The sequence below is a fragment of the Salvia splendens genome, chromosome 2 (assembly GCF_004379255.2).
Source record: "Salvia splendens isolate huo1 chromosome 2, SspV2, whole genome shotgun sequence".
Lineage (NCBI taxonomy): Eukaryota > Viridiplantae > Streptophyta > Magnoliopsida > Lamiales > Lamiaceae > Salvia > Salvia splendens.
The window spans coordinates 23,563,284-23,573,789 of record NC_056033.1 but is presented as its reverse complement, the minus strand read 5'-3'; the positions used below and the strand labels follow the sequence as shown (position 1 = coordinate 23,573,789).

General features: G+C 39.9%; 1 protein-coding gene across 1 annotated transcript; it reads right to left on the bottom strand.

The window, feature by feature from the left end:
- Positions 1-7,955: 7,955 nt before the first annotated feature.
- Positions 7,956-8,994, bottom strand: LOC121776748. The gene is made up of 2 exons (XM_042173920.1): positions 8,566-8,994; positions 7,956-8,369 (listed from the first exon to the last, which is right to left on the bottom strand). The coding sequence occupies exons 1-2, from the start codon at positions 8,851-8,853 to the stop codon at positions 7,956-7,958; spliced, it is 702 nt and encodes a 233-aa protein (XP_042029854.1). The 5' UTR covers positions 8,854-8,994.
- Between the last annotated feature and the right edge of the window lie 1,512 nt (positions 8,995-10,506).

Sequence of the window (10,506 nt, the reverse complement as noted above, 5' to 3'; positions counted from 1 at the left end):
GGCAGCTTCCGTCGGTGTCACTCACTAGCTTTTAGCTCTCTTCCAGAGCTGGAATTGGGAGCTCCAAACACTTCATCTTCCTGTTTTCGCACACACACTTGGTCATGTTCTAGTTTAGTTTAGTTTAGTTGGCGTTTTAGTATTGGTTTCCGCACTTTTAATCTTTTGGTTCTGTTATTCCTCTTCGAGAAGAAGCGATGAAACAATTTCCTTCTTTCCTTGTTAGTTTTTCAGTTTACTTTTGGATGTTATCGACTTTTGATGCTTTGATTTAGTAGATTTGAAGTTATGTTTTAGTTTCTAACTGATGTGTCCTGTTTCATGGATGATGTTTCTGATCTGTTTTGAAATTTGTTTTATGTCGCACATTTTAGCTCAAAATGTTTTGTGATGTTTCGATTTAGTCAGATCTGATGTTTTATGCTTGAAAGTTCTTAGGGTGTTTAGATCTAGTAGCTTTAGTTTCGCTCCTGGATTAGTATGGGTTAGATTTGTGTGTACGTAGCCGCAACTTAGATTTTTGGAGTAGATTTAATTTTAGGAGTTGTTTGATGTTCCTTTTCTGTAGTTTTTCTCGGATCTGTTCTTTGCTCTGTTTTCTATGATGATTTTGTGAAGAAGATGAAGTCGTTAAAAAGTTTTTGCTTTATCGTACACTTTGCAGGGGACTGACAGTCTCCCGTTTATCCTGTTTGTCCATTTATGGAAAGTTCAGTTGAGTTGACAAAGTAGACTAGTTAAGCTTTTATGAGTTGATCAGTTTGGTAGCTTTAATCTCTCATGTCTAGTAGTTAACCTAACCCACCCCTATAAGCGTGGCAGCAACCATTCCCTTTTCGTGTCCAGCATGCAAATCTCAAACGCCTCTTCTCTGTGGGATCTATCCTTACTTCCCTATACTAGTTAATAGTATTAGTGGGTTAAGGTTTTGACGGCTTCTCGAACTCTCACTCAAGTTGAACTTGAATCAAGCCAACCAATCCGAATCTCAAATGGATCCACTCACTCGCATCTTGCAGGAGATGGCATACGTTAAACTAGCCGGATCAGTTTGACCATTTGACTTGAGTAACTCCAAGACGACAAAAACACAAAAAGTAAAGAAGAGTAGAAGAGTATGCCACATCAAATGACACTGTTGTCGAGGATGATGGTGTTTACCCTACATTTGTTGTAAGACACTTTGGGTGTAAATATTGTTAATATTTTCAATTTTTGTTTGAGTTCAGTTAAGAGACAGCTCAGAGCAACATAGAGAAGAATCAACGTCCTGATCTATGTCGATCAAGTGTTTTCCCTGCTGGTGTGAATCAAAGGGACGGCTGAAGAAGGGAACACATAGATGGCCGGAGCATCTCAGGTTTTTCTTAAGAATCTTAGTTTTAATTTTGTAAATAAGCTTTTTGTTGTTTTCTGTTTACCCCAGTTTGAAGGCACTGAGTTCAGGAGGCGAATAGAGGAAGAAGGATGAGTGCAGCCAAACACTGTCCAAGACAAATCACTACCCGCTCCACCAATTGACTCGGAAGCAACTTTGAAGAAAGCAAGGGCACCACTTCGGCGCGTCCACTTGAATCGATAGCAACCTTTGACAAGGAAAAGGTAACCATGGTTCGCGACCAGGAAGATGATCTGGAGTTAGGTTCAGTCTATGCCCATTCAGTGAAAGAACAAACATCTGTCATATCTATCACTCAAGGGCAGGAAGTGGTGTATGTGAACTCAGACATGCTTGCCATTTTACCTACCTTTTTGGGCACTGATGGGGAGAGCCCGATTGAATTCCTCCGTGAGTTCGATAAAATTTGCAGAGTACAGAAAAGACCAGAGGGGTCAAATGAGAAGGATTTTAAGCTAAGGGTTATTCCACTCTCTCTGAAGAGTAAAACAGATGCCTGGTTTAGAGGATTGGAACCCAAAAGCATCCAGACATGGTCAGTTTTCAAAGTGGAGTTCCTGATCAATTCTTCCCAGCAGCAAAAGCAAATGCATTCCAAAGGGAAATCCAAGAGGCTACCCAAGGGTGTGGTGAAAGCTTGAGCAAGTACTGTCACAGATATAGAGGTCTTCTGGATGCATGCCCAAACCACAATCTGCAGGAAGTGGAGGTTTACTCAAAGTTTTATGATGGAATGGATGCAAACAGCAAGGATTTGATAAACTCGTCAAGTGGATGGAGTTTCTACAAACTCAGGCTGAGTAAGGCCAAGATTGTCTTGGAAAAGCTTCTAAATGCAAGAAGAGAGTACGATGATATAGCAATGACCCCATTGCAAGAAAACGTAAAGAGTACTCCCACAGAGGAGAAGAACAATCTACTAAAGAGCCGGTTTGACAAACTAGAGGAAACCCTCCAGTCGATGATCGAGTCAAGACAACATCCAATCATTCCAAATCAATCCCGCTTCCAGACCGATCAAGTAAACTTTCACCAGAATACAGGTGAGATCTGGAGTTCAAATAGGAGTTGGAACTCCGAAGGTCAAGCAGAGGTGTACCAATAGGAATACACACACTGTGGAGAATGGAGCTGGTCGGAAGAGCACCTACCTTTCCCATACCATACAGAGCCCTATCCGATTTCCACTCAAACACCCTCTTGGCAGATGGGATATCCACAATACCAAACCTACCCTGAATTTCAAAGCCTTGAGTTCAATCCACCCACTTACCAACCTGACTATTCCAGCCATTACACGTCATTCCCAAGTCATCCTTATCAGACCTACCCTTCCGAGGCAAGGGACCACTTCCTTACATGGTCGAATGAGGATTGGCAAACTCAAGGTACCCATAATTACCAAGACCAAACTTGTCTTGATCAACACCAACCTCAACCTCAACAGAGTCTTGAACCACCCTTGAATGAAAAGCAAAATGCAAATTCTATAGAGGGGGGGAATTGAGGGATTGAACACTTCACAACAGAACATGAGGAGCTGCACAAGGTCAAATGATGGATTGGTGATGGAAATGCAACAGGCTCAGAATGAACAGAAATCCAACATGGATGATATGATCAGGCAGGTCGGCCATTGACTGAGATAATGAAAGAGATACAAGAGAACATAGCAAGGTCTCAAACAGAAGGTGTAAGTGAAACCAAAAAAAAGGAAACATCCAGTGCTGAGAACAAGTCAGAGCCATCATTGGAGAGACCAGAAAATGAAGAAGCCATTGAGGCCAAATTAGTAGAAAAGGAGTCTCAAACTGAAGAAGAGTCGAGTGTCACGCCTCTCATGGACGACCTGACATACAAAACTCCAAAAGAATCAAAGGACAAATTCCCGGGGCAGAAAGAAGAAGACCTCATACACCCTGAGAAACCAGTAGCTTCATTATTCTACCTTCAGGTGGAAACAGAGCATGTCCTTGAAGGGAGAGTAGTGAAAGTATTGTCTAACATGGAAGGAGAACATGCACAGCCAGGAAGACCACCTCCAGTGATAGACAAGCCCGAAGGACGCCGTGGCGAAGACAAACCAGGAACGAAGGAGGAAAGACCAAAAAGAAAAGCAGCAAAGTACAGTTAGATCCATGGCTAGAGTCGTTCAAGGTGGAAAAGTGTCCTGACACTAGACTACACCCCATGGAAAAGAAGAAAGTTCAGGGGACTTATAAGAATCACAAGAGAAAGCGAGCAGCCGTGAGGGTGATATGCCTTAGAAAAATCGGTGGAGTGTGAGAAGAAAAGTGCGATCGGGATCCTCAATTGATGAATTTTTATATGACAGGTTGTAAATCTCTGAACTGATCAAGTTGGAAAGGAACTCATCCCCAATTGATCCAGTTAAATGCTTGGAGAGCAACAGAACCTGAAGATGGATTATTGTAAGGAGGGAAGGAAGTTGCTGGGGCAGCAAGTATTACTCCTCAACTCTTTGTAGGAATCGAAGCAGATCACATTCAGAAAAACAAGGAACAACGTTCGACTCCACCAATCCACCGCCTTCAGGGAGCCACAATGTTTGCAGGGAGTATCCTGGTCTATAATTTTTCTTATTGTTCCATTTTAAAGAGTATTAAACAAACTAGCAGTATGTGCAGCGGGAGAAATTCCACTTCGCATATTTCTCTTGACCAAGTGAATAAGTGTATACTTTTGCCTTACCTTTAATTTTTAGAAAAATATAAAAAATAAAAGATTTTGGATGTATTTTGGAGGAGTTTTATAATTTTAATGATAAATCTTTAATGCTCAGAAGAGAATCTCCGACTAGTACTCCACAAAATATCACTTATTTTGTTCCTTGCAGCTTTCTAGTTAATATTTAGCTGAATAAGGGAGAGGGAGAAAATTGAGTGTAAATTGTTTTTAACTGGAAAAAGTAAAAGAGAGGGGGAAATTGGATGTGTAAATTGTTTTTTTACCGAGAATAGTAAAATGCGGAATTATTTAAGATTAGAAAATTAGTGCAGGAAGGAGAACAGGAACTGATGTCATGGCGACCGTTTCCACTTCCCCCTATACTCCTATATCCGCGTTTATCTCTAACACTTCCCCACATCTAGTTAACCTCTGCAAACCATCAATTAAAGAATTTTCAAACATATTTCCCTCATATTTAAAGCAAAACCTCACTCGTTCACCAACTATGGAGAAACCATCAGCCTCCCACCTTCACCGTCAACCTGTTTCCAGCAGACGGGTTCGCCTGATTCCGGCAACCCCTCGCCAGGAACCTCCGACACCCTCCTCCTCGTCTTCATCGACTACCGACTCCACTCAATCACGAGAAACCTCTTCAAGCGATTTTGCGAGCAGGAAATCCCAAGGGAATAATGCGAAGAGTCGAACCTACGGTGGAAATGCCCTATCCGTTCACCTACCAAGCCGCCAACATCAGAAACGAAGAATTTCCCCCATCTGTACCTACCAGCCCGACATCGTCGTCCTCACTCGGGTTCAGCGACGGTCTGACGTTTGAGGAAATCGTGTCCGAGGTGATTCGGGAAATGCGCGAAGCTGAAGAGAGGGAGAAAGAAAAATCAGAACAAGGACCATTACAGATTTCTGTAGAAGCGGCTACCAGGGGACCCCAAGAAAACCCCGTTAAGGAGGTTCACGACCTGACAGTGACAGATGAAGAGGGGGAAGCTGCGTCTGATGACTGGAAGAGTTAAATGAAGAACACGGTGAACTTACTGATAGTGGATAATGCAGAGCAAAATGTTCGGACTACCGCAGCGGAAGACACGGAAAACAAACAGGTCCTTACGGATCTATTTAGGTGATTATGCATTGGATTCCAATTTCATGCAATTATTCCAGATCTATAGATGAACACATCAAATAAACACATTAACATGCAATTTAATGTAGATTCGATTGTTACCTCTTGATCCATCATAGGATAGACGTTGGTAGCTGCACCACCCGGAGATCCTTGATTGATCGACCACGAATCTTCCATACTATTCCCACGTCCTTGATTATTCATCCGTGTGGGCGGATCTCGAAGAATCAAATAAAAGTGATATGAGATCTAGGGAAAACCAATCACAAACACGAGATTGCCTTGATCTAATCCTATGAATTAGGATAGAACAAGAACAAAAAACCAAAACCCTAATTCTCCCACGTGCTAGGCATGAAAACTGAGGCCAAGAGGAAGAGAGAGAGGCGCCGACTTTAGGCGGCTAGGGTTAGGGTTTGGAGTGTTGTATTTTGTGTTGTGATGTGAATGTGCTAGGGTTTCCCATCTCTTCACTATTTATAAACTTGGACTTATTGGGCTAGGATGAGGATCCATGGAATGAAATAGATGTTGGGCTCACCCATTAGATAAATATCTAATTAAATCAAATTACTCATGATTTAATATATTATCAATAGAATATTATTTTGTTCCACTAAAGAATAATATTGCACTCCCATCTAAATCACCAAATTACAAATAACTTGGGTTTATTTTATTTTATAATATTTCCCGCGTTTAAGAGTATCTTAATCCGTCAATTTAATTCTTTGTCTGCTATATGACTTGAATTAAATTAATTCTCCAAAGAGTTTTCTAGTTTGAAACTTTATTTATTATTCGTGGAATAAAATTTCAACTGCGTAGATTTTTGAATAATAAATTCCTTTTTCAAACACCCCTTGGGGATTTAATCATACCACACTGGGCACGCGAATTCTATGAAATAATATTCCAATACCTTCATGTTATTCAATTACTACCACCCAAGATATCATGTTTGAGTTACGTAAGAACTCTCTCATATTGATAAGTCAAAGTGGCGTCTGATTAAATAAACAATATTCATATTAATTTCATAGACTAGAAAACACTAAAATTCCTGAATTATATTCTTTCAGTAGATAGCAATAAAGAATACATTTCGTATTAGATCCTTTCAAGGCTTTACCACACCGGTGTTACTAATCTCTTCTTGGGTAAGAGAGAATATCACAAATACCGCAACCATACCAATAGGTAGCCAAAGCCTATCTAGGCTGTGAATACGTTTTTCTTCTTACTAGATCTGGCCAAGTCCCCTACTGGAAAACTCATGAGGATTTAATCATACCACACTGGGCACGCGAATTCTATGAAATAATATTCCAATACCTTCATGTTATTCAATTACTATGTCACGACCGCACTTCCTAAGGATAGGAAGCACGGGAAAATCGCGACTAATGGGGGAATTAAGAAGCGGGGAAGAAGGGGGAAAACGATCAAGACAATACAACTTATCGATCAACGATGAAATTTCATTTATCAACAAGGTTTCAAATCCCGAAGGTACATAACGTGAATGACATAGTTTGACAATTCAAAAGAATTAAAAGAAATTCTTAAAACTTGACGTAGCGGAAGCATTTGAGAGTTAGCTACTACTGTGTATGAAGACACAATAGCAACCGGATCATTTATTGAATATTGTCTCTGTCCAATGCTCAACATCCTCCGTCCCCCGTCCACGCTCAACCTGCACATAGGGAAAACATATGCAGGGGCTGAGTACTTGATGCACTCAGTGAACTCATGCCCGAAATACTTTCATCGATTAAATTATGTCAAGCCATCATCGAGTGAATCTCGGGTTTTACTTTAAAAAGGCCGAGAAACACTAAAATCATTTCTATCATAAAACATGGCTGCGCAGCCCATCATCATCTCCATCATGTACCATATCTGAACTATCATGTGAAACGAGACTGTGGCCACAATCTCGATCACTGGACCGGCCGACCTAGGGGACGGCTCACGATCCCTATCAGTGCACTAGTCCGAGTAGGGACTCACTCTCTAGTCAGACCCGAATTCGTTAACTATCAAAGTCTAGTAGGATATTATCCCAGTAGACAATCAGATGGCAATTCAAAACATAAAAACGGCATGACATACTATTTTAAACCACCCTTATTTCACCATAAACATATCATTTCAAAATAAAAGAATTTAAGTAATAAAGCCCACCTCGAAAGCTTAGAATTTCAGTAAAATTCCTCGTTCCGTCTGTTAGTGTGCGTGCGAACCACCTTTTCGGAAAATACATAAGATTCATATCAATTCTCGGTAACGACGATATTTAGAATGCATGCACTCTAATTAAAATCTTTAAATTCTTTTTCTCGGTTTTCGTGCGTTTTAAGTTATTCGGCGGCCGCCCAAGGCGTCGCGTGCGACGCCGGTCGGCCGCTTACGCTCGTTCTTTCCTCCGTTGGCTCCTCGTATTTTCCATAACGTCAAAAAAAATTTCTAAAAAAATTATTTAAGCGTATACTTTAATTATTGTAACTATTTATCGTTAAAAAAAAGAGTATTATTTCGGATTTGGGTAGCATTATTCATCCTTCAAAATATTTCGGAATTAATTACATAATTCGTCAAAATTAAATTAATTATTGGGCCAACTTCTTTCTTTTTTAGAAAAATCCACAAGCCCAAAGCTTAGATTTAAATCCCCCAAATTTGTATGAGGCCCAAACTTTAAATCTCTACCTTTCACTGTCTCCCTTCTCTCTCTCTTCTCTCTCTCTTCTCCCTCGCCCAAATCGGGAGTTCCAAAATCTCCGACGTCGTTCCTCTGTCGCTGTTGTCACTGTTCCGAGCAGCCATCGCTGCTACTGAGCAGTCTCCGCTACCCCGGTCTGCTCTTGAACCGAAAATCTGCGCCGAAACGCCTCGGCTGCTGCTGCTCGTCGGGAAGACGGGATGCCGCCGCTGCGGTGCAGGCGACACTGCTGCTGCAGCTCGTCGCCGCCTCTCAGCCGCCGGGTCAGGTTGCTGCTGCTCGTCGCCGCCTCTCAGCTGCCGGGTCAGGCTGCTGCTGCTGCCGCCGGGAGCCGCTGCTCCGTCGGTGGTCGCGCAGCCCCGAAACCACCCCGATATCAACCCGAAACAGCCCCGACAAAAGTTCTAACAATTACAGTTCAGTTTCGTTTGTGTGTTCAATCAAAAAAATTACTTCTTTTTGCGTTTTAAGTTTGTAAGATTAAAGGGGAGTTCGTGTTGTGTGATTGAAGATGCTTGTTGATTGAATTATGTGGGAAGTGGAGCATGATGATATGTTGTGAAAAAAAAACATGCTTTGGGGATTGGTTAGAGATTATACCTCAAGAATTGAACTTGGTTGTGGTTGAAACAAGATGGAAGCTACTTCTCCTTCTCCCCTTTCTCTCGGCTCTTTCTCGCTATCTCTTTCTCTCTTTTTTTTTTTTTTGTGAAGTGCAATGTGAGAAAAGGATTGAAGGGCTAATGTATTAACTTGTGTGACTCTTGGGTGGTAGAATTGAAGGTGGAAGAGGGAAGGTGAAGGATTGGAAATTGGAGGGTCTCCATGGGAGGATGTAACCGGCCGAGAAGAAAGAAAAGAAGGAAAAAGAAAAGAATTCTTGGGCATGCTCCCATTTTTTATTTAATTTGTTTTGGGCTCAAAAGTTGCAAGCCCAAGTTTGTATATTTATTAATTGGCTAGATTCTTAAATAGTTAGGGCCCAAGCCATTTTTTGTAGATAATCATTTGGACTCTAACTTAATTCGAGAAGCCCAAATAATAATATACGTACTTTATATTCTCTCATTTCTTTCGATAATTAAAATTCACGGGAACTTTATTAGATTTCGTTATCTTGTCTTCACAACGATTAAAATCGCCCAACGCAACAATTAATATTTGGTGTTGTTCCAACTATAAATTCCTCAACCGTTCTTCGAGTTACGCGCGTCAAGCACTATACAAGTGCGGGCGTTACATACTACCACCCAAGATATCATGTTTGAGTTACGTACAAATTCTCTCATATTGATAAGTCAAAGTGGCGTCTGATTAAATAAACAATATTCATATTAATTTCATAGACTAGAAAATACTAAAATTCCTGAATTATATTCTTTCAGTAGATAGAAATAAAGAATACATTTCGTATTAGATCCTTTCAAGGCTTTACCACACCGGTGTTACTAATCTCTTCTTGGGTAAGAGAGAATTATCACAAACACCGCAACCATACCAATAGGTAGCCAAAGCCTATCTAGGCTGTGAATACGTTTTTCTTCTTACTAGATCTGGCCAAGTCCCCTACTGGAAAACTCATGAGGATTTATCGAATTTCCCTACTTTGACCTTCTTAGTAAGAAGCCTTAGACTTGTTTATTATATTTCAATAAATAAATCATTATATTATACTATTTAATCTCATAATTAGGTAAACAAGTGGACGTGGCGTTTATCGTATACATGTACAAGCTGACTGTACAAAAGCATGTACGCTCGAAGCATCTTTTAGGATACAAACCCCAACAATCTCCCACTTATACTCAAAGAATGCTTTCGAGTATACCAACCGCTTTATTGGCCTTGTGCTACACATTAACACACATTTTCTCCCACTTATACTCAAAGCAGGATTTGGATACTATGTACTCAAAACTATAATTCTCATAAAAGAATCTACCAACATAGTTTGCTAGAGTACATAAAACGAAAATATACTTGTAATTCATATCCTTAATTCTTGCTTAGGAGCACATTTATTTTTCAAGATATTTCTAGGTCCTTTGATCTAGTGGAATAATTTTATGTGCCTTTCTCAAGTGCACTTATACATATTCCTCTATCAAAATCCAATATTCTTGATCCTTCTTAATTTCTACTAATTGAAAGTAGAATACCTATAGCAATATATAAAGTTTTAATCATGTCGAATATGATTTCCAAAACTTTAATTGTATAATCCCAATTTAACTTGGTATTATCATTGCTATATTATTTGTGATGTAAATATATGTATGAACATAATAATCTCACCACAATGACTAATTGGAAATTAGTCCTTATGACAAAATAAAACTGAATGATTGCATTCTTTGTTTTATAGTCATAAATTTCAAGAGTTCATTATTTATCCATTGTTGTGATCTCTAAAATACTTTCTTTGGAAATCCAACAGTATTTCTAATTTTAATAGTTAACTTGGAAATACGTTTTAACGTTATTAGAGTTTTGAAAGTTGTGCAAATCACCACTGCTTTCATTATAGGGTGTGAGCCCTTT

Excerpts from the sequence above, each read along its gene's own strand:
- LOC121776748 (XM_042173920.1), bottom strand. The coding sequence starts at position 8,853 with ATGCCCAAGAATTCTTTTCTTTTTCCTTCTTTTCTTTCTTCTCGGCCG. Across the intron at positions 8,370-8,565 it reads AACCAAGTTCAATTCTTGAG|AACTTTTGTCGGGGCTGTTT; the intron begins GTATAATCTCTA and ends TGTAATTGTTAG.